The following is a 24,328-nucleotide window of genomic DNA, read 5'->3' as shown; positions in this document are numbered from 1 at the left end:
TATCATACTTCGGGGAGCTTTTATTTTTGCATCCTGCCCCTTGCTCCCAATTGTCAACTTATCTCCCCCTACTCTTGCTACCAATTGTCAGTTTACCCCCAGCCCCTACCCCTCACACATATACCCCAATTTCCAGGTTGTTATAAAGCATTCATATATTTTTGTGTAAAAAACGATTTCTTGCATTTTTCCAAGATAATTATTTGAAAATGTAATTATTTGAAAACAGATTGTGTTTTAATGTGAAATCACCTAATACCCTAATTAGTTTATTTAGCTTAGAAACTTGGTCTAGAGCAGTGGCTCTTAACTTGGCCATTTTTTTTTTAAGGCGGCATTACTATTGATTCCTTCTTTTCAAAATTTAGCAAGTCCATGGTATTCTTACTTCAGTTTATTTGACGCAAGGCCCACATGAGATGTGAATGTTATGCATGATATGTGAAAAGGAAGTTCATCATCGTCACATCTTATCTGTTCCTTGTTCTTCCAGTTTCACAGCCGTTAGAATGTTAGAGCTGGCAAGGAGTTTATCACCAAATTCTTATCACCAACACCCCTCCTTTAGCAGAGGAGAGAAACTGAAGCTCAGAGAGGTGAGGGTACTTGCTTGCAGTCACCACTATGTGGCTGACTCCTGGTGCAGAACCCTCCCTTCAACCCAGTGCCTCTCCCTGGCTGGTAATCTCTTGTCTGTTTTTCTTTTTTTTTTCTTTTTGAGACGGAGTCTCGCTCTGTCGCCTAGGCTGGAGTGCAGTGGCGCGATCTCTGCCCACTGCAAGCTCCATCTCCTGGGTTCACACCATTCTCCTGCCTCAGCCTCCCGAGTAGCTGGGACTACAGGCGCCCGCCACCACGCCCGGCTAATTTTTTTGTATTTTTAGTAGAGACAGGGTTTCACCGTGTCAGCCAGGATGATCTCTATCTCCTGACCTCGTGATCCGCCCACCTCAGCCTCCCAAAGTGATGGGATTACAGGCGTGAGCCACCGCACCTGGCCCTCTGTTTTTCAACTCCCTTTTCTGAGCTGTCACCAAGTCCTCTTACTGTTTCCTGGAACTGTCTTTCGGTTGTCTTCCTTCCCGTTTCTTCCTGGCTGATCCCGTCCCTCAACATCTCACAATGGGAAAGGCCTGACAGAGGAGTCGGTCTCTGAGGCATCCATTATACCATATTAATTTTCTCTAATTACCACTGTCAGCACGTTACTCCTCTTCGGTGAGGCTGCCAGGAGCTCCCTGCTTCTTGTGGCTACAAATGTCAACACCGTCCTCGCATGCTAGACCTTCCAGAGCCTAGCTTCATGGGGAAGGCCCAGCTTCATTGCTCTTTTCTCCCTGTGAGCCCCAGAGGCCCACTGTCTTCCCTGGGTTTTCTTCGTGAGTCAGCCATGTTTCTTTTATGCCTTTAGTTTCTGTTCTCCCCAGCTTCCGGTTCTCTCCCTGCCTTTCCAACTACAGCAGGTCCTCCAATAACGTCGTTTCATTCGATGTCATTTCCTCATAATGTTGATGAAGAAAAAGAAGGGGCCACTGTGGAGTTCTTGTGGTCTCCCCAGGTCTGCGTGGGTTTTCTCTGGGGACTCGTTTTCTTCCACATCCCAAAGATGTGCATGTTAGGTTAACTGATGTGGCTACATAGTCCCCACTGAGTGTGGTGGGGATTTGAGTGTATCCTCCAATGGGAACACATCTTGTCCAGGGTTGGTGCCCACCCCCCTACCTCTGAGCTGCTGGGATAGGTTCCGGCCACCCAAAACCCTGACCTGGAATAAGAGGGTGAAGAATTTTCTTACTTTTTTTGTTTTTCCAGTCCCTTCATTATACTAAAAGTTTATGTTAATCTTTCTTAATTGTATATATAGCTCACATTTATTTCAGTGTTTAACATAGAAGTGTTTTGGTCTTTATTTAGAAGTTTGTTGATGTTTTTGTGACCAGAAATATGCAATAGGAACTTAATTATTTTTTAGAGACAGAGTCTTGCACTGTTGCCCAGGCTGTAATGCTGTGGCCTGACTACAGCTTACTGCAGCCTCAAACTCCTGGGCTCAAGCAATCCCCCTACCTCAACCCCCGAGTAACTGGGACCACAGGTGCAAACCACCATGCCTGGCTCTTTTTTTTTTTTTTTTCTTTTTAAGAGAGCCAGGGCCTCACTGTGCTGCCCAGCCTGGTTCAAACTCCTGGCCTCAAGCAATCCTCCCACCTCACCCTCCCAAAGTGCTGGAATTACAGGCATGAGCCATAGCGCCCAGTGTAACTTGTTTATAGAAATTAGCCTATGGTAAAATTGATTTTGTTATACATTATTTTGCTTAAATTCATAGTTTCCAAGTAGGTGAGGACTTACTGTACTCCATTCTTCAAGGCCAAGTCCAGGTTCTACCACCTTTTTAATGTTTTCCTTGATTGCTGCAGTGATAACCCAGTGATTCTCCTTTACTCCCAAACTTTTTCTGATTATATCCTACCATGTAGCATTGCACATCATAGCCTCTCATATGGTTCTCTGGCTTTTCCTTAGAATTGTGTTGCCTTCTTAATTATATTTAATGCTCTTTGAAGGCAAGGCTTATGTTTATATTTTTATCATATATACTATTCCCCTCCCATCCATTGGAAATATGTTCAAAGACCCTCAGTCGATGCCTGAGACTGAAGATAGCACCAAACCTTGAATAGACTGTTTTTGCATATAGATACATACCTATGCTCAGGTTTAATTTATAAACTAGGAATAGAAAGAGATTAACAACAGTAACTAATAATAAAACAGAACAAGTATAACAATATACTATGATAAAAGTTCTGTGAATGGGGACTCTGCCTCTGTCTCAAAATATCTTATTGTACTGCACTTACCCTTCTTGTGATGAGGAAGGGATGGGAGTGGGATAGCATGAGATTTCATCACACTACTCAGAATGGTATGCAATTAAAAACTCATGAATTTTGTATTCCTGGAACTTTCCATTTAATATTTTCAGACTAGTTGACCTCAAGTAACTAAAACTGCAGAAAGTGAAACCTTGGATAAGGGGGGTCTACTGGATTCCAATTTTATAGTGCCTAATAAATGGTCAGTAATAACCACTTATTAGGGGCTTGTTGAACTTCTACAAGTTGTTGTTCAGAGCTACAAGCAGTTCAGACATATTACAGTGTTGGCAACTTGGGTTGGGATCAGTTGTTAATATTGGGGCACGGTGCTCTACTGTTTAAGTGTTGGCAGGATCAGTGGCTACTGTGTTAATGATCCTCTAGGGAGACTGTCTATATAGATATGGTTCTCACGCTAATAGTTGGATTTGTAGATCAGTAGCTGGGTGGCAGGGAGGCTGGGGGCTACCTGCTGAGAACTGCACACCGGCCTCTTGAATCTTGCAGTAGGTAATAGTTACTTGAGAAAGGAGTATCCTCATGACTCTGGCAGATCCTCAGCACACCATTGTGACATGTGAACTGGCCTGTCTCCTCTCCCACTGTAAGTCCTTGAGCCAGTAATGACCTTGGTGTTCTCTTTTCTACAATACTGGCACAACATCTTAAGGTTTAATCTGATCTTTGTCTAAAATATTTTTTTCAGAACCCATTAAGTACAGTATCTTCCCAAAAAAGATAAGTGTGTTGTCATAAGTTCCTGGTATTGGAAAAAGGAGTCTGTATTATTTAAAGAAGCCTTGTCTGCTTCCTTAATTCCAATGCCCCTTTTCCATGCCTTCCTACCTTTCCTGGTAGTCATTCCTGGACTGAGGTAACTGCAGATTTTATAGTACTTTGGACTATGCACTCCCTAAGGCACAGACCGTATAAGAATTGCCTCTGCCAAGGGCTCATAAACTTGGAATTATTTTTTCTTTAATGTCAGCAGGACTAATTCCACCTATACAAAATGGTTTGGCCTTTTCCTTCTTTGGCACAAAAGAGACTTGGCAGAAGCTCAGATAAAGGTGAAGTTGACGAGCTCTGGCATGGGAGTGAGCTCAGCGCTTCTGGGCTTTCATTCCCCCTGTTCGTCTCATGTTCAAAATCCCCATTCCACCCAGAAAGTCTTCCCTTCCCACCAGTGACACCGAAAGATGTTTCAGATCCTTCTTCCTTTGTCTGCAACACACACAGCGAAATGCTGCATGCCTTCATTTGCAGAAAGTTATCCAACTGGAATCATTTTAATATTTTTTTTAATCTTTTTAGGTGGATGGAAGTTTGCCTAGTTGAAGAATTGCCACCAACCACTGAATTGGAAGAAGGGCTCCGGAATGGAGTTTACCTTGCAAAGTTAGCCAAGTTCTTTGCCCCGAAAATGGTATCAGAGAAAAAGATCTATGATGTGGAACAAACACGTTATAAGGTAACCAAGATCTAATTGGTTTTGGCTTCCAGCTAAAAGTGAAAGTTTGGTATTTCATATCCTCTCCCTTCTTTTACTCTTAGTGTTTCTGTAAGGATTTGGGGGGCTGGGGGATGTCTTTGGAGCCTGTTAATAGCATTCCTGAGGCAGCAGCAGTTTTAAAAAGCAAAGTGTTTCTATTTCTGGTCTGACACTAAGAGACCTCTGACTTATGGGGCTTCCCAATGCCTCCCCCAATTATTCCTTCATGGAAGTCACTCTTGACTTTATTAGTGCCAGTAAAGGTAAAAGTGGGGGCATGCTACCGCTCCTTTTTTCACTTGAACTTGTGGCCCTAAAGAGTTAGGGCCAATGTGATAAAACAAGTAGGAAGGTCGAATGATCAGCCAAGAATTCTTTTCCATTTGATGTTTAAAGCAAGATATGACTAACCACTTTGTGTACAACTAGTTTTAAGAATTGTTTCAGGGCTAATTTGGGAAGCATTAGAAAATAAAAAACTATTGTAGCCCTTTTAGAAACATGACAGCAGCTGAGTGCGGTAGCTCTTGCCCATAATCCCAACACTTTTGGAGGCCAAGGTAGGAGGATTGCTTGAGCCCAGGAGTTCAAGGCTGCAGTGAGGTATGATCATACCACTGCCCTCCAGCCTGGGTGACAGAGTGAGACCCTGTCTCTAAGATAATAATAGCAAGAAGAAGAAAGATCAACAATAAAAACCGCACTGTTATTTAAATTTAGAAGAAGCAGGGAGAAGAAAACAAAATTAAAATAAACATCAATTTTATAGTAATAAAAATCCCGATTTTTTAGAGATACATATCAAAGTATTTACAGATGAAGTGATACATCTAGGATTTGTTTCAAAATAATTGAGGGGAAGGTAGACAGATGATAAAAAGCTGGCCATGAGTTCATAACTGTTGAGTTGAATGATGGGTACGTAGGAGTTCATTATACTATTCTGTCTACTTTTTTACATTTGAAATTATATATTCAGAAGAAAAAGGAAAAAGCAAATGCCAACCTAAAAGGCTCCTCCATTAGCAATGTATCTTCAAAACAGATTTTTTAAATGTCTGGTGTTCTATTCTGCAATATGTGACCTCTTGTCTGCTGCAGGTCAAGGTTTCTAAAGCTTCTTTGAAACTTGATCTTTATTTTTTTAATGCATTCAGTTCTTTATATCAATATTTTTTATCTGCAGATTTTCCAGTATTCTGAACAGTTATTTCTCTTACAGCTGTACGGAATATGTTGCATATAGTTGGAAAAGGAATGATTTCCCATTTATTGCATGATTCATAGTACCCTTCACTTCTTTAGGCAAAATATATTCTTTAAATATGTATATTAAATACAGATAGAATGTTTGAATAATCTTTAAGGTTAACAGTAGACAAGATTACTTGTCAAATTTATTTTGAGTCTGTTTTTCTAGTCTGGTCAAAAAGGTCACTGAGCAAAAGTTTTTGCCTTGAATAATGTTACAAATAAAAATGTTTACATTTATTAAAGTAAATTTGTGTTCATGAAGTTTCACTCCAGAGTTCCAGCTCATTATAATCTTCCACAAGACTTTAATAAAACAATCACTTAGCCGGCTAAAATTGAAGTTTAGAAAAATTTTTTGAGAAATGTTTTTAGAAATTCAGAGAAGCCCAGAAAAAGACCATCTGTATCCTCTCTCTGCAAAATAAATATTAGTCCACATTTTAGACTGCAGCTTGTCTTTTTTTCATTGCTTTTATTTTGGTTATAATCAAGATCTAGGTCTGTCAGTACCAACACGTATGTAGATTTGATGATAGAGTTAAAGCGTAGTTGGGGTAGGCTCCAGCTCGACTGAAAGGGAATTACAGATTTTCTTTTGGCTTTCATGAACTGTGAGAATCAGGCTGGGAAGACGGGCCCTTCATGGAAGTGAGCCTCAGAGCAGTATGTGTGCTAGTTCTTTTCTCTTCCTGGAATGTTGTATACCTTGAATATAGGAGTGTCCTTCCTGACCAGCTCAGGGCCCTCATGGCAGTTGCCTCATGGCAACTTAAACAGGTACCTTCTCCTCCTGGCATCAGATATCCTATTATTTAAATGAATAGCAACTTCTCTTTAGGATGGGGACAAGGGAAATAATATTTGCAATTTCTGGTTATGGAATAAAATACTTGCGGGGCGTAGGCAGGTGATGACATACATCCCCAAGTGAAACATCACAAGAGGGAGGCCACCCCTGCCGCATCAGATCCCTGGAAGGCCGGATGGCACAGAGGTGATGCTGGGAGAGGGGCAGGAAGGAGGGAGGCCAGCAGGAGGGAGGTCGTGGCCAGCTGTGGCGTGGGAGCCCCTCCTTGCTGAGCTAAAAGAAAAAAACATAAGACAAATGGAAAGGACCCCTCTGTGGATTGACTGCAGAAAAGAGGTTTGTTTTTTTCTTTATTAAATCCTTGAAAGTGCCTAGTGTTCTTGATGGAAACTTTGAGTGATTTGCCATGCAATCATAAAATCTTATTTTAGCGCCTTTTCATCCCTGATACGAAAATGAAAGGAGATAAATATTAGCAAATAGGTAACGCAACTTCCTGATCTTGTGTTCTTCAGAACTGAAGCATGTCACATAGCCCTTTGCAAGGAGAGCTAAATCATGGGACTAAGGCAAAGATGTTGAAGCACGAGGGAACACTCAATAACCCAGCCCCAGCCCCTCGTGCCATCTGGAAACCATGAATTCAGTGAACTCGGGCTCTCGCTGCAGGGTCTGCCTAGACTGCAGCCATAAAATAAGTCAGCCTTGGCACTGGCAGCTTTGATGACCATCAGTTAGGCAGACAGGAGCTTTTGTGCTACCCCCTTCTCTTTGTCAGCTTATGTACAACCCTAGTTCCTCATTAATTTAGGGTTGGAAAGATGTCCTGAGCATTACAGTTCAACTTCCCAGTTATAAGTATTTTTTCCATGGCCACCTCCGCCCTCCACACCAGGTCTGAGTTACATGCCCACGCCATGTGCACTGCAGCTCCTGACACAGTCTCTCTTACACATGCCATAGTGTATTGTAAAGTGGGCAGGCACCGTATGTGCCTCTATGCCCCATCCCCAGCACATGGTGCAGGGTCTTATCCACAGTAGGTACTTGGGGAATAGCTGTTGGATGAAGGAATGAATGACAATAGTTTCACATAAGCCAAAGGATTCCATTCCTTTTCTTACCTTCTGTGCTTTATTTGGTACATACTCAGTATGCTGAGTGTGACACTCTTCCTCTAAGAATGGTGCTCAAGCCTCCTGCAGAACCACCTAATGGGTGTGTGTAAAAATTGGATTCCTGGGTCCCACCCCAGACTACTGAGTCAGGCAGCATCTCTTGACCCAGGAAGCGGTACTCTTAATAAATCACCTGCAGGTTATTCTTTTCTTCTGCACTTTCAGTTGAGAACCACTGCTCTAATAGGTGAATAAACATTAATATAACAAATTGCAATACAGTTGTAGGGAAGGGAGATAAAGGTATACCACAATAGAAATACATATAGGGTAGAATTCATTCATCCATGCAACACTTATGAAGACCCATTGCATGTCAGGCACTATTCTAGGCACTAACGGCAGAATAGTGAGCCAAGCAGACAAGGGCCTGGTTTCGTGGTGGCGGGGAGGCAGACTAAGTGAATTTATAGCTGTGAATTGTGGTAAGTGTCTGAAGGAAGACACGAAAGCCAGTGTTATGGGTAGATAGCAACGGCCAGGAGATGGGCTTCTCTGAGGAGGAGTTTACTCTGAGGATGGAAGAGTGAGAAGAAAGTCACCTGTGTGCAGTCAGGGGTGGGCACCGGGAAGAACTGTCCAAAGAGAGGGAGCTCATTTGTGAGAGACTTGCCACAAGGAGGAAAAGAGCTTGTCCGTAGCAGAGTGGTTGAAAGGGACAGTGGTGGAAGATGAGGCCAGGAAGAGCAGAGATGAGATTGCACAGCCATGCAGGCCCCATGGAGCACCTGAGATTTCATGCTACGTTGGGGGGACAGCAATCAGAAGCCTTGTGATGCCATATGGTGCAGTTTGCGCTTCAGAAACATCAGTTGCTGCTATACAGAGAACAAACCAGAAGGAGGATGAGAGGGGAGACAGAGTCCAGTGAGGGAATAACTCAGTCCAGGTGGCAGTGACCTGCACAGACAAGAAGTGAACTGCTTCAAGAGGGAAAACCAAGGATGCATCCTGAAAAGGAAATAGAAATGGATGGAGGGCCATGAGAAGACAGCTGGGTGGACAGTGGGAGATGACCAAGGAGGAGGGAGCAGTCCTGTCCATTCTAAATGGGGTGTTTGGTGGTGAAGGGCCGGGAAGGTTTCCATGGTGGGGACTTGAGAGATTAGAGAGTGATCCCAAGCAGACTGGGGCAGGCAGGAGAAAGAGGAGTGGACAGAAGGGCCTTCCTTGAAGAGGTTTCAGTCTGACAAGGTTCAAAGATGAATAGTACTCTGAACAGCACCTTGATAATTGTAGGTTTATAATAAATTCTTGTCAAATAGGTAGGTGTGCCTTAGATAGGGAAGGCATGCACACAGTGGTTAGCAGTGTGAACTGTAGAATCAAAATACTTCAGCATCTAGCTTCGCCATTAACTTTGGCTCTCTGAGCCTCAGTTTCCTCACCTGTGAAGTGGGAATACAGATTGAATATCCCTAATCCAAAAATCCAAGGTGCTCCAAAATTCAAAACTTTTTGAAGACCGACATGACACTCAAAGGAAATGTTCCTTGGAGCATTTCGGATTTTGGATTTTGGGATTAGGGATGCTTAGTCAGTATGTCTGATGCAAATATTCCAGAATTTGTAAAAATCAGAAACTCAAAACGCTTCTAATGCCAAACATTTCAGATAACAGATCCTCAATGTAATAACAACAGTATCTGCCTTTGTGGAGATATTGTGAGGTACAAAATGATCCATGCAGGGCACTTGGCATGGTGCCTGATAGACATGAGCATCTAGTGAATATTGGAGGCAGTGCTTGTTCTAAGGTACTTGAGCAGTAAAATGAACATAATATTTGGACTTGAAGTCCAAATATTATGGGATTCTGCAAGGGAGTCTTAACCTTGAGCCTAACAAGTTAGGTCAACTCAAGCATCTTACTTACTTGTGCCATCAGTTTCCTCATCTGTAAAATAAGCAAATTTGGATAATGTTATTTGTTTCTAAACTACCTCCTGGTTTTAAAATGCTCTGATTCCAATATGTAGGATGTTAGCATCCAATGATGACAATGTAATTCCTCATCTATGCAGTTTAAACTAGATGAACCATGTTTGCTGGTGTAATAGCTCAGCAGTGGAAAAACAGCATATACTTCCTGGTCTAACGCCTGAAAGAAATTAGGTGTATGGATAACAGCAACCCTTGGCTAAATCTGACTGTAGACATGTCACCTCATCTAATAGTAATATACAGGACTGGAGCGGGAAGAAAAGACTTGTTAAAGATGATTATAGTGGACTGGGATTATTTCAAGCCTAATTAGAAGACCATTTTCATTCTAAGTGAAGCAAACTCAGTATATTGACAATGTTATTGCTGCAATTCACTAACGAAAGTGTGCTAACATGAATCATAGGATTCTGAAGTCAGCATTCTCAGGTAGTTTAAAAGGATGAAGGATTTGAAATCTGTCATTTCATTTGTTGCAGAAATATGACCAAGATAACCACCCTTTTCTTCAGTGCCTCTTAACATGAAGCACTGAAATTTTTTCTGACCTCAAAGGTAAATGAAAGTTCCAAGCCTAATCTTGTACTGTAATAATTATAATAGCTAATATTTACTGCATTCTTAGGTGCACTTTGCAACTAAATACCTTCCATATATTCTCAGATTAATCTCTGCAACTCAAAGAAGCATTTTGTGGCTCGGGAACCAAGGTTCAGAGAGATTTCTATCTTTCCTGAGATTACTTTGCTAACAAGACCACTAAACACATGGGTGTCTTTGTTACATAATTTGAGATTGTTGGAGCCCACCAGTTTTGGACACCAGAAGCCCTCTGTGGTCAAACAAGATTAGGTTTATTTAACTTGTTGGGCAAGAAAAGTGCATACCCATATTGCCACAGAGAAGAGAAATGAGTAGATTTGGGCTTGTGCTGGGTGGTTCTAGTAGGGATTTAGGGAAGCAAGAACCCATTTTCTTTTGGGTGTCGTCAGAAAGTGGGATCAATTTGGTGTCTTGGTAATTTTTATCTAAGAGGTGGGAAGATTGAATAGGGACTTAGATTGTCATCAGTAAAGAAAGCAGAGTACCTCATATTAGTTGGAAGAGGGGGACATTATTTATTTTGTGGCACAGAGGGTTCTCATACCTGTCTTGGTTCAGACTTGATTGTGGATTGTTTCTATCTTGTTCTTCCATGGTCACAGAGTAGCCTTGTCTGAAAATTATTTGCATAAGCAAATTTTTGCTGAGTTATAAACACTCAAACAGTATAGCCTGACCTGTCAACTCTCTGGGCTCTGTTTATTCCTTTTCCTTCTTCCCTTCCTTCAACTCTCCCTTCCTCTATCTAGTTCATTAGTAGTTAATTTTTGCCTTCCAAAGAATAATCAAACAATCTATAGGTCCTTCATTCTTCTCTCGTAGAGTGTTAGCATAGGGAAGGTTTTCAGATCCGGAGAGATGTAGTCTTGAATCCTAGGTCAGCCAGTTGACAACTACTTGACTTTAGGCAAATCACATCATCTTTTTGGTCTATCTTTCCATATCTTTAAAAAATAGGAATTTATTCCATTGTGTGAATGCACCAGAGTTTATTTAATCTTATTCACCCACTAAAGGACATTTCCATTATTCCCAGTTTGGGTCTATTAAAATAAAGCTGTTATGAACACTGCAAAAAAAAATAGGAATGATAATTACCTTTCAGGGTGTTTTGAAAATTAGGGTTAATTTACATGAAGTGATTGGAACACATGGTTCAATCACGAATAGTAGCCACCATTGAGAAGGCATAAACATTTGTCAAATGTTAATTTGCTTATACTTTATAATTTCCAACAGCAATGAAAATACTTTTTATACAACAAATTATTAGATTGTAGAAGGTAACAGAAGGTGGGAAGAGCCAAACTTTCTGAATGTGATTATCTACTACTGAATGTTAGTTATATGGTAAAACTTGCTATAGTTATTGTCTTGTACATTTATTAAAAATTACAATAAATAGATAACATTGTGCTATGCATTTAATTAGTGAAAAGCACAAGATCATTTTAAAGTTCTTAATGGTTCATTCCTGATAAATTTTTATGAGATACAGGCAAGAATGCTATACTTACAGGCTGTGCAGAAGGAATGACTATCTGATGAGGGCTATAAAGAAGAAATGGAAGATACACAAAAGCTATTTTTATTGTAGGGGTAGAAAAAGATCTTGTTAAATATTTCTGGTGAAGGTTTGTTTCTTATATACAAGGCCAAGATCAGGGTTAAATTAGAAGAATCAATACTAAAGTTAGTTCTGAATTATGGGGTGGTTTTTGTTTTCATCTTTGTATTTTGCTATATTTTCCTGTTTTCCAGGTTTTCTGCAGAAATATTCTATTCATGATTAGAACAAAAAAAAATGTAGTCTTCTAAAAATCCTGTCTTTTTCTGAAGTTGCTAGGCCTCTCAGCCATGGTTGCCAAAATCTGGACACCATGCATGTGTGTGTTATGTGCGTACACACCCACGCCTGTGTACATGTGTCTCATAAAACATCCTTAAGCATGAGCTAGACATTAAACAGTCTTGGAGATTCTAGTTCAGAATTTACCTCAAACGTGTGAATTATGGAAATTCATGGTTCATCACAGATGGTTGGGATGTTGCCAAGATACATCCTTTAGCACGCCTCTGTTTGTTTTATGTGAACATTAATAACTCTGTTCCAGGAGAAATACAATTGAAAAGCATCCTGTACATGAAAAAAGTTATTGCAAATGACTCACTTTTTGTGTGGTTCCTTCTCTCCCTTTTCCCTCCTATCGTCACTTTAGAAGTCCGGCCTTCATTTTCGACACACAGATAATACCGTCCAGTGGTTAAGAGCGATGGAGTCTATTGGTCTACCCAAGGTAAGCCTTCACACACTGGAATCTGAACTAGAAAGGCAAAGGGGTAGTACACAAACATCTCTTTATGAGCAATAACTTTGGAGACTGGGTTATGTTAATGTAGAAATGAGAAATGTGAGGACTAAAAAACATGGAAAGACCTATCCAAAGTAACATATGGCAAGAACTCAGAATGAGGGATGTGCCCAGATTGAGAGCAGCCGGGTAAAATTGTGCACAAAATAAAGGCAGAACAAGCTATAGCTGGTAGATAGGTGAGCTATCTAAAATAGCCAACTCCCTTTCTTGTGTTGCTATTTGTACATAAAGATTCTAAGTCTCAGCCAGTTGTGGTGGCTCATGCCTATAATCCCAGCACTTTGGGAGGCTAAGGTGAGAGAATCACTTGAGGCCAGGAGTTTGAGACCAGCCTGGGCAACATGGCAAGACCCTGTCTCTATTAAAAAAAAAAAAAAAATCTCATTGTATTAGTATACACTTTATTACTGTAAATTATTATAAATTTATTTTTTGTAAATTATTGTTATTATTATTTCAAGACAGAGTCTGGCTCTGTCGCCCAGTCTGGAGTACAGTGGCTTAATCTACCACCTCCGCCTCCCATGTTCAAGTGATTCTCCTATCTCTGCCTCCCGAGTAGCTGGGAACACAGGCAAGTAGCTGCCCCATGCCCAGCTAATTTTTGTTTTTGTTTTTGTTTTTGTAGAGACAGGGTTTTGCCTTGTCGGCCAGGCTGGTCTCAGTCTCCTGAGCCCAAGCAATCTGTCCGCCACGGCATCCCAAAAGTGCTGGGATTACAGGGATGAGCTACCATGCCCGGCATATAAATTATTATTATAAATCATAATATCACTTGTAAAGGCTAGTGGGTTATAGCTCTTACTCCTAAAATAGATCTCCTAAATATAATTTAACTCAGCAAACATTCAGTGCTTGTTAAATTTGAAGAGCAGGCATCCTAAAGTCTGTGAGAGAATTAGGCAAGTGGAGGAAATGAGGAAATAATTACATTTGATAAAAATTGTAGAACTATTTTTTTAAACTTGTTATTTTGAAATAATTATAGAATCACAGGAAGTTGTAAAAATAGTACTTCTATGTGTATCCTTCATTCAGCTTTCCCCTAGTGGTGACATCTAACTGCAGTACATGTTAAATTGACATTGGTATATTCGTGTAAACTAGACTACAGACCTTTTTCCATTTTCACCATTTCATATGCGTTTATTTGTGTAAGTGGGCATGTGTGTGCATGTATGTGTGATTCTGTGCAGTTTTATCCCATGAATAGATCTGTGTAACCACCACCACAATCAAGACAGACACACAGAAGAGTGGTCCTTCTGATTGCATCCCTCCCCCAGCCCTGTTCCCTGGCAACCACTAATATGTTCTCGATCTCTATAGTTTTGGCATTTTGAGCACAATATATAAGTGTAATCATATAGCAGGTATCCTTTGAGTCACATCGTTTCCACTCTGTATACGGTCCTTGAGACCCATCTGGGTCAATAGCTTGCTCCTATGTGTTGCTTCGTATGTACAGCTATTTTTTTTTTTTTTTTTTGAGACAGAGTCTTGCTCTGTCACCCAAGCTCGGGTGCATTGGCACAATCTCGGCTCACTGCAACCTCCGCCTCCCAGGTTCAAGTGATTCTTGAGGTTATCACTTACAGGCATGCACCACCACGCCTGGCTAATGTTGGCCAGGCTGGTTTTGAACTCCTGACCTCAGGTGATCCGCCCACCTCAGCCTCCCAAAGTGCTGGGATTACAGGCGTGAGCCACTGCACCTGGCCTGAAATCTGTTTCTTATCAGGCTGTTAGTTTCAAGTTTAAGAAAAAGAGTAAGAAATAGTATGTTGGATAACCCCCTGAGTTATCAAGTGTAACCTCCCGAGTAGCTGGGGTTACAGGTGGGCACCACCACACCTGGCTATTTTTTGTATTTTTAGTAGAGACAGGGTTTCCACATGTTGGCCAGGCTGGTCTCGAACTCCTGACTTCAGGAAATCTGCCCGTCTCAGCCTCCCAAAGTGCTGGGATTACAGGCATGAGCCACCATGCCTGGCCTGTACAGCTATTTTTAAAAAATTATTTAGGAGTGGTCTCGCTGGAGGTCAGGAGGATAAGCTACTGGCTTGTGAAGACCTCTGTTGTGCCAGGTGTGCAGTGAAAAACACCCACCACCACAGAAACAGAAGATTCTTTAAATGTAATTTATTAATGCCCATTTTTAATATAATTGTGCTCATATCTGTTTTAGGTCAGTCTCATTTTATCTTGAAATGATCAATGTTTAAATTTTGTTCTGCCATTTTTAATCAAACTATTTTCTCTTCTCCTAAAATGCCCAGAATGTTAAATGCTGTTTCCTTCTAGGAACTGGCTGTAATACATAATTCATATTTCTGGATTGTGATTTAGCAACTACTAACTAGAGACTGGATGATAAACCAATTAATAAAAAACGAATTTAAACAGAATTGTTTTGTATAAGGCAACATCAAATTCAGATAATTTCATTGGATTTGATAGATTTGATGTAAACCTTTTCAAATTGTATGTATTTAGGGCCAAACAAGTGGTGTTATAGAGCAGATTTTATTTTAACATTGGTTTTTATTATGAAGTCATTGATATATTGCATTGCAGGGGCAAGAGACTGTACTGAGTTGACTTTGATGTATCATATTTAACTGGTATTCCTTCATTTATCAATATTAAGTGCTTACTCTGTGCTCAGTATCATGCTAGGTGCCAGAAATGCAATGCTGCATAAAACATTCTGGTGAATGATAAACTGATCTCATCTCCTTGCTGAAGGAAGACATTTATAATGGCTTTCCAGGAGAAATATAAATATAAAAGATTCTTGTTTAAAGAAAAGGGAAGAGGCAATTGCAGTTGTTCTCTGCTTACATAGAGAACTTTAAACCGATAATACTCTTTTTTGTTGTTTTTTGAGACGGAGTCTCGCTCTGTCGCCCAGGCTGGACTGCAGTGGTGCCATCTCGGCTCACTGCAACCTTCGCCTCCTGGGTTCAAGTGATTCTCCTGCCTCAGCCACCCAAGTAGCTGGGACTATAGGTGTGCTCCACCATGCCCAGCTATTTTTTTTTTTTTTTTTAATTTTTAGTAGAGGCGAGGTTTCACCATGTTGGTCAGGCTGGTCTTGAACTCCTGACCTCAGGTGATCTACCTGCCTCTGCCTTCCAAAGCACCACCATGCCCAGCTAATACTCTTCTGAATTTAGGGATCCTCTTCTCATTGATACTTTAGTAGCAAATGCATTAAAGGAAAGTTGGAAAGGCTTTTTAAATTTCTTAGGCTACTGCCATTTCTTTAAGTACTTAGTAATTATATATTTTGTAGCTCAAGAAACTTTGCTTCTTTCTTTTCTCAGCTTTTCTCAATGACCAATAGGAAATTGCACTTGAGTATCAAGTACTACCATATGATGCATTATTTTAGTTTTTGATGTCAGTTTTTATAAAATATTTACTTAAAGTAAATAATGTCTAAATGATTATCTTAATTTTAAAAGCCTCAAGCTTAATTATTTTTTGTGTGTGCTTAGGAACAGAGAAGTTTGGTGCCTCACTCTGAAATCTGTTTCTTTTGTTGATTTGTTTGTTCGTTTGTTTTGTTTTGAGATGAAGTTCTGTTCTTGTCACCCAGGCTGGAATGCAGTGGCACGTGCTTGGCTTACTGCAACCTCCACCTCCTGGGTTCAAGCAATTCTCCTGCCTCAGCCTCCCAAGTAGCTGGGATTACAGGCATGCACCACCACGCCTGGCTAATGTTGGCCAGGCTGGTTTTGAACTCCTGACCTCAGGTGATCCGCCTGCCTCAGCCTCCCAAAGTGTTGGGATTACAGGCGTGAGCCACTGCACCTGGCCTGAAATCTGTTTCTTATCAGGCTATTTCAAGTTTAAGAAAAAGAGTAAGAAATAGTATGTAGGATAACCCCCCGTGACACACATTTACCTATGTAACAAACCTTCACATGTACCCCAAACCTAAAATAAAACATGTTAGAAAAAGGAAAAGAGTGTGAAGGTGTATTCAAAACTTTGATGTTCAGACCTTTCAGTCTAGTAATTTCATATTTAGATGATTATCCAAAATAATCAGATGCTCAGAAAATACAGAAATATTCATTGCAGTAGCTTATAATAGGGAAAAATTAGAAGCAAAACAAATGTTCAACCATGGATTAACTGGCTAAGCTAGGGTTCAAAAATATAAACGAATCATATACATCTATTAAAAATAATCTTATAGAATAATGAAGGGGATGGGAAATAATTGTGTTCTGTTAAGTGTTTTAAACAGGTTACACTAAGTACAATTTTGTTTTCACATGCACACATATATATAAACCTAAAAAAATCAGAGACATACAGAAAAAAAGACCAGAAGAAAAATAGGGACAAAATTGCTAATAGTGACAATCTGGGAGGTGGGATCATAGATGTTTTTCTTTCATACCTTATATACTTTCCAGATTTTATTTGGTGAAAATGTCTTACTTTAAACAGATTTTTTTAATGTGTGTGTGTGTGTTGTACATGCATGTATACATGTGTACAGAGCACATATGCCAAGTTTTTAACAATGCAATAAAGTGGCTAGTAACAAGGACACCCTTCTCAGGCCCATGGGACCTCTGGGAAGTCACAGGAGTATGAAGGCTACAGGAGGCAGAGCCCACATGTGCTCATATGCCCTATGAAATGAAACACTGCCACTAGCACTGTGGACACAGCCTTCTTGGAGTAGCTGGCTGGGGACCCCACCATCCTCCTGTGGACCACTAAGAGGCATGCTGTCAGGCAGGGGTCCAGATATGGTGATTGGTCTATCTCTACAGCAAGATGAAGCAATGGCAGAGAGGTTCCTCTATATTTAAATAATTATAGGATAGCAAGGACAATCAAAATAGGGTCATTTTGGGAAGTTAAAATACTTGTGAGAAGCAAAACATATAATAAATATTGTTTCTTTTGTTTTCCAGATATTTTATCCAGAAACAACAGATGTCTATGATCGGAAAAACATACCAAGAATGATATATTGCATTCACGCACTGAGGTAGGGGGAAAATGCAGCTAAAAGATGCTCTAAGAAGTAGATTTAAATAAAACTAAAATTTCAATTTTAAAAGAGGTTTTAAGTTACTTTAATAGTTTGAAGAACTTTTTATTAAATTCCATTGTTTTGGATTTGCTGGTACAAAATTAAAATAATGGTCACATATAAGCAATTCTTGAACTTGAAAAATGTTTTTCTGATTTTTAAATCTAACTCAAAATAGAAAACCAGAAAATGATTGAAAACCATTAAGTACAATAAAGAGAAAATTTAGGTTGAAACTTCTAGAAATCCAATTGTAATGTACTACTATATTCTTGAGTTATGACCTAGTTTACAAATATAATGCAGATATATCAAATGAGCAACTTTAATAGTCATTATAATTTTGGTTTAATGAGTTAAAATTATAATTCAATAATTATAATTATTATAATAATTATAATAAATATAATTGTATATTATATTTTATATAATATATTATATTTATAATTATAAATATAATAAATATAATTATATTGAATTATAATTCAATATAGTTCAATTCTTACAAATTAAGAAAATAGATGGTAAGAATGGTTTCTTTTGATCTTCTGTTCAATAGAATTTGTACCCTAAGGATAAAGAAGAAACATAGTAGTTGGTGTAAATTAGTCAAATCAAGACACATTCATTATTTTAAAGCAATTGTTCAATAACTTAATTTTTGAAAATGCTGAAATTCTGCTAGTTCACAGATTACATTTTATCTTGTTGGTCTGGAAGAAATGTGATTTTTAGATGGTAACAAAGATTATTCTAAAAATCCAGTTTGTGGCTGTTGTCTTGAATGTACACAGGTAATGGTTTTGGAAGACTTCATGTCTGATTAAATTTTAAACTACTTTTAGAACATCTGCCTTGTGTTTTCATCACTAGAAGTCATTTTCCTGGCAGAGTACTCTGCCTAGAGGTTTATGTTGACTTCTTCCTGGCTCTTTTCCTCTCCAAAGGAAAATGCTTCTACAATAATTCATGGTGGTGTTGGCTTTCTAGAGAAGAAATTTGATTATGTCATATAATTTGACTTTTTCCCCCAGTCAGTACTTATGGGATTGCTTTAGAAGATGACAGTTGCTAGAAATATAGACCAAGTGTAGGTGCCTTTGCTATGATTTTTTTTTATTCTAGTAACTTAGAACAACTGGTTAAAAAAAGAAAAACAACAACAGTAAAAACAAACCTACTTCATGCTGCCTTCTCAGATGTGGCGAGAGTATCATTATGCCACAGGTTTTCTAAAAGCTCCTTGTGCAAAAGTGCTTATGTTGAGGAATATTTTCAACTTGTGTTGCCTGATATTCTTTATTAAATATTTTTCTGATCTTAGAATGATAACTTAACACTATAGTTAGTACTGGGTCTATGACCTGCTAAGCCAGCCACGACTAGTTAATGCCATTGCTACATGTGTGCATCACAGTGCTAATCTCTAGTTCTGTCGCATGCTCGTGGGCTGTCTCGTATAAGTTTCAATTGATTTTCTGAAATAGACAACTGGGACATTCATGTTAAGGAGCTTATAAACAAATGGTATGCTAAGTTCCTTTCTGGTGATATCATGGTTCTCCTAAAGGAGCTATCTAGAGCTGCACTTAGACTTACATGTGTATTTGCCATGGTTTTAACAATGGCTTGAATAGCTTGGTAAACAAAGAAAAAACAACTTTTTGTTTATTATTGCCAATTGTATACAAATATTGATGTGATATTTTCCAGGACTGTGTTTTTCAGTTACTCATCATAGACATCTCCATTACTTTTACTCATCCTGGAGGGGATTCCTGTTGGGTCATGTCATTCACCAGATCTGATCTTAAGTAGGATATTTTATCTTCAAAAGCAATATTTATTTAGTAAATAGCATTCTCCTTGCTTTTCTTTGTTCTAAATTATTGTATAGCTGCCTCTCACTATGGAGCTGAGAAGTCCCAAGTGTATCTTGAAGCTTTTTCCACCAAAACTTGTTCCTGCTATGATTTAAAATGCAGTCAGTCACTCAAAGGAGGCTGATATTCTGCTTTGTTGTGCAAGACACATTTGAAAGCTGAGGAACAATCCTCTAATAAATACAGTGGGTTTGATAAATACTCTTGCTGCATAGTTAGAAGTGATGATGGAAATGAACTAACATGTCTTCAGCTTTTATATCCTGGCTGCAGATACAGCACTGCTGCTGTATTTGAGAGTTGTTATTACCTGGTAGAGTAATTAGGCAGGTCAGAGATTCTGATTATAGCTCAGAAGCCAGCAAGGAAGTTTCCCAGGAAGTTAAGCTTGCCAGGCGCTGCCTTCTTCCTGCCCCAGCCTGTGGGCCTGACTTGATCTAAAAAGTTAGCTCTTAGCCCTGACCAAACTTGTCTCCTATTCCCTGTCATCTTGAGTTGGGCTTAACAACCTAACTTCTGGGTGCTTATGCTTGCTTCCTGTTTGTATCTGTGTTCCCCTTTGCTGCCTGCCCCTCACCTTATCATTTTATTTCTGATCCCAGTCTCGTGTCCTACCACTCACCAATCCCTGTGTAAGTTTAGCTTGGTGTTCTCAAGCCAGACTCCATGAACATTACCACAGCAGCAAAGGGAGGAAATTCTCAAGCTTCACCTAATGTAGACAGACTCACCTTAGTGGTGGATGGCATCTTTTTTTTTTTTGAGATGGAGTCTCACTCTGTCACCAGGCTAGAGTGCAGTGGTGCAATCTCAGCTCACTGCAACCTCCACCTTCCAGGTTCAGGTGATTCTCCTGCCTCAGCCTCCTGAGTAGCTGGGACTACAGGCACGCACTACCATGCCCAGCTAATTTTTTGTATTTTTAGTAGAGACGGGGTTTCACCATGTTGGCCAGGATGGTCTCGATCTCTTGACCTCGTGATCTGCCTGCCTCAGCTCCCCAGAGTGCTGGGATTACAGGCATCAGCCACCACGCCCGGCCACATCATTCTTTTTCTAAAGAAATGTTTGTCTTTTTCTCATTTTTTTCAAAAGTAATGTATGCTCATTGTGGAAAAAATTGGAAAATCCAGGAAGAATGTTAAAGAAAAAGCTAAAAGACCCACTATCTCAACACCAAGTAAAAACCACTGTAACTATTTTGATATCTTTGAACTTAAAGTGCATACTGCGTATGGCATGTTTTACTTTTGTGGCTTCTTTTGGAATGTTATAAAGCCTCTGCCTGAAAACGAACCAGTTTAAGAGTGAGAGCCTTGCTAACTAGTTACTATACTAATTTTTAAAAAATATCTGGAGGCCTTTTACGCAAGGGTAAGAACACTTTTTTGACATGTTGTTTAGTGCCCACCTTATTAAAGATGTATAATAAATGATATTAAACAACTGTTACTTGTTTAAACAGTCATAAAAGTGAATTCCTTGAAAGAGTTGGAATAATTTAGTAGAAATGATGTTTTGAGTACTTCAGATACCTTAAAGAGCACGTGAAATGCCCAGGTACGTTATTACAAACTTACTGCACTGGAACCTATTCTGTAAGACCCATATTACAAGTTTCACCCATTTTGTTTATTATTTATAACTAGTTTTGAGTTGTCCTTGGCTATTATATTATTTTGATACCTACCCAGAATTGACATAATCTTCGTGACACCAGAAACAAAAGAATACCCTTTCAAACCTGCCATGATTACAGATCTGGGTTTCGGATGGATCACTTGTGAGTCAGAACATGGCACAACTTTGGGTTCTTCTCCCATGGCGAGTCAGACCCTGGCCACAGGCATCAGGCTAAACTTTCTTTGTTTAAAAAAAAAAAAAAAAAAAAATCAGACCGCATTTAAGTACCTGGCTTTCAGGTAGGTCTTTATTTACAATCTGGTCCCTGCCCCTGCCCCCGTTCCCCATTACCCTGAAATAATTTACTTTCTTAAGTCTCACTTGACCAGCATTGTATAATCCATTGTCCTGTCATAATGATGTATTGGCCTGATCCATTAACATTATTAAAAGCTTATGTATGCCTTTTAAATATATTTTTTAAAATTAGTTGGGCTTTCTAGAGGTTTTCATCCCCTGGGAGACAAGGGATTGACTGTACCCAGTGATCCTTAGGCTTTTGGGCTGATTTATCATCTCAGATCATGTTTCTAGTCCTGCCTCCACTTAGTTAGTGGATGTGACCACCAGTGCTGGACCCTCTTTCTACCCGGTGTTTCTGTCACCACCTATGCTCCTTGGTTCTTCCTTATGTTGGGGCACTTCCTTTGTTTTCTGGGACTATTTAGTTTACTCAAAGTTCTTGGTCTTTATTCTTTCATGTAGTATAAATAGTATAAAAATATCTATATATAAACAAATATAGGCCAGGTGTTGTGGCTCATGCCTGTAATCCCAGCACTTTGGGAGGCCGAGGCAGGCAGATCATGTGAGGTCAGGAGTTTAAGATCAGCCTGGCCATGATGGTGAAAACTCATCTCTACCAAAAATACAAAAATTAGCCAAGTGTGATGGCAGGTGCCTATAATCACAGCTACTTGGGAGGCTGAGGCAGGAGAATCGCTTGAACCTGGGAGGCGGAGGTTGCAGTGAGCCCAGACTGTGCCACTGCACTCTAGCCTGGGCAACAGAGGGAGACTCCATCTCAATTAAAAGAAAAAAAAAAAGCATGGTGGCACACACCTGTAGTCCCAGCTACTCGGGAGGCTGAGGCAGGAGAATAGACCCAGGAGGCAGAGATCACACTGAGCCAAGATCGTGCCACTGCACTCCAGCCTGGGCAACAGAGCGAGACTCCATCTCAAAGAACAAAACAAAACAAAACAAACAAACAAAAAACAGATATAGAAGAAACAAAGTACTTGTGTTTTAATAATGCTCCCCAACTTGTTAAAGTAAATAGAAATACACGTTCGCTATTTATCTCTTTTTTTATTACAACTTCCTTTTGGGACACTGTATATTATTCTCTTGATTATTGTTTTGAACCTGTGGCCTTTCTCAGACTTAACCAAGATTAATATCTCTTTCTTTTTGATGAACCAGATTGTTTCAGCTTGGTCAGTCTGAGCTCTTTCTGGCCCACTTCCTTGTCCTTCTAGCACCGTCCCTGACATTCTTTGAAATATCCTTGCTCGTGGTCACAACAGGATGTTCCAGTCCTATCCTGATTATTTCTGCTTTGAGATGTGGAACCACCACTCTCTAGGGATTCCTCTTAAAAGTCATGTGTTTATATTGATTTTTCAAGTTTAACCTTATTAGCTTACTGGATTCTGCTTTTCTTGCTGTCTAGTTCATTTGACCATTGAGATTCTTCTACATGGGCAGCCACAAACTGAAGCTATGTCTGCCTCTCCTCTGTGATAGGATTACTTTTCCTGCTGCTGATACTGTAGCTATGTCACAGCAGCCATGTTTTCAGGTACAATGGTGATGCCATGGCTCTGGCAGACCCACTTCTGGTTCACCAGCCGTCCAGGTACTCTGGCAGCTTTGTGGAGGAGAGTTTGTCTAGCCAGCTCCCACACAGCCAGGTGGCTGTCTTGCTTACCAGGTGGCCTTTGAACCTGCTCCTCAGGCATTAATGCATAACTTTCCTTGTCTTAACACTCTGTTCCCTTAGAACCTTTTCCTTCCCTAAGAAACTGATTGAACCCTTGCATCAGATTGATTATATCTCTAACAGTGAACATATTTGCATTTATAAGTAAGATTTCTGAAGACAGTTTCTTAGCTCAAAGGACAGGCTCTAATCCTAGGTTCTCAGAAGGGATATCTGGAGATGGCAGTATTTGGGAGTAAGGTGAGGGAGGCAGTTGCACCTGCTTATTTCTTTCAAGTCCTTCCTTGCTCAGAATTCTCTCTGTGCTCTGAACCATTCCTTTCCCTTTCCTCCTCTTTCTGTCCTAAATTAGTATGGTGGTTATGCCTTTCTATCTTCCTAAATTCTGAGCTCTTAAGAGACTATGAACCACATCTTGTTACTTTATACAGCTTACGTACTATTGATTCCAAGTTAAAGTCTCTGGAGTTTGTATATTTAACTTTTCAGGAGGTTTAATTGAACTAATTTCTCTATGATAAGGCTACCTCAGGATTCCTTTGGTTTGGGGCTGAAAATTTAGTATAGAACCCTGGATTTTGATATGATATTGGCAGTGATATATGTGACTAAGATGGAAAAATTTGGTTCAGTAAATAAAACTATTTCAAACATGGAGTCTGTGGTGAAATAGAGATTCTTGGCATTGGAAAAAGTAAGAAAACCACTTTGATAGGTTATCAATAAGTGTTTGTATACAGAGGACACATTTATTTAACAAAGAATAGTAAGAACAAAGGTTAACACAAATGGAGCTTTTAACTATGTGCCTGGCACTGCACAAAATACTGTACTGGTATAATCTCATTTTATCTTCATAACATATCTGTGCAGTGGTCACTATTATTACTCCCATTTTATCCCCAAGGCAGTTGAGGCACAGAGAGGCTGCCGAAGGTCACACAGTTAGTAAAAACCAGGATGTGTGAGAACTGAACCTGTGCTGTTATGAATTCAGCCAGCCAATAGCTTCAAAAGAAGTCAATTATTTCCCTACTTCTAAGAAAATTAAAAGAACACCGGTATCAGACTTGAACTTCAGCACAGGCCTCTCAGCTATTAAATTTAACATGTTTTAAATGAAGAATCATGGAACTTGAGAAGGGGAAGGGCCTTGGGAAGTTATTGTAGTCTAAGTCATTCATTTCACAGATAAGGGAACTGAAAGCTTGGGTTA

At 39.7% G+C, this 24,328-nt stretch overlaps 1 protein-coding gene across 3 annotated transcripts in view; it reads left to right on the top strand.

Moving 5' to 3' along the window:
* Positions 1 to 24,328, top strand: part of IQGAP2 (IQ motif containing GTPase activating protein 2) — a 307,664-nt gene that overhangs the window by 155,901 nt on the left and 127,435 nt on the right. For all 3 annotated transcript variants that reach the window (XM_019013491.4, XM_019013490.4, XM_055366992.2), the window contains 3 exons: positions 4,197 to 4,353; positions 12,381 to 12,458; positions 17,480 to 17,556. In XM_019013491.4, coding sequence (XP_018869036.3) covers positions 4,197 to 4,353; positions 12,381 to 12,458; positions 17,480 to 17,556 — 312 coding nt within the window. The remainder of the gene's footprint in view (positions 1 to 4,196; positions 4,354 to 12,380; positions 12,459 to 17,479; positions 17,557 to 24,328) is intronic.

Source organism: Gorilla gorilla, chromosome 19, assembly GCF_029281585.2.
Source record: "Gorilla gorilla gorilla isolate KB3781 chromosome 19, NHGRI_mGorGor1-v2.1_pri, whole genome shotgun sequence".
Lineage (NCBI taxonomy): Eukaryota > Metazoa > Chordata > Mammalia > Primates > Hominidae > Gorilla > Gorilla gorilla.
The sequence above is the reverse complement of the archived record's forward strand: the minus strand, read 5'-3'. Positions and strand labels throughout refer to the sequence as shown.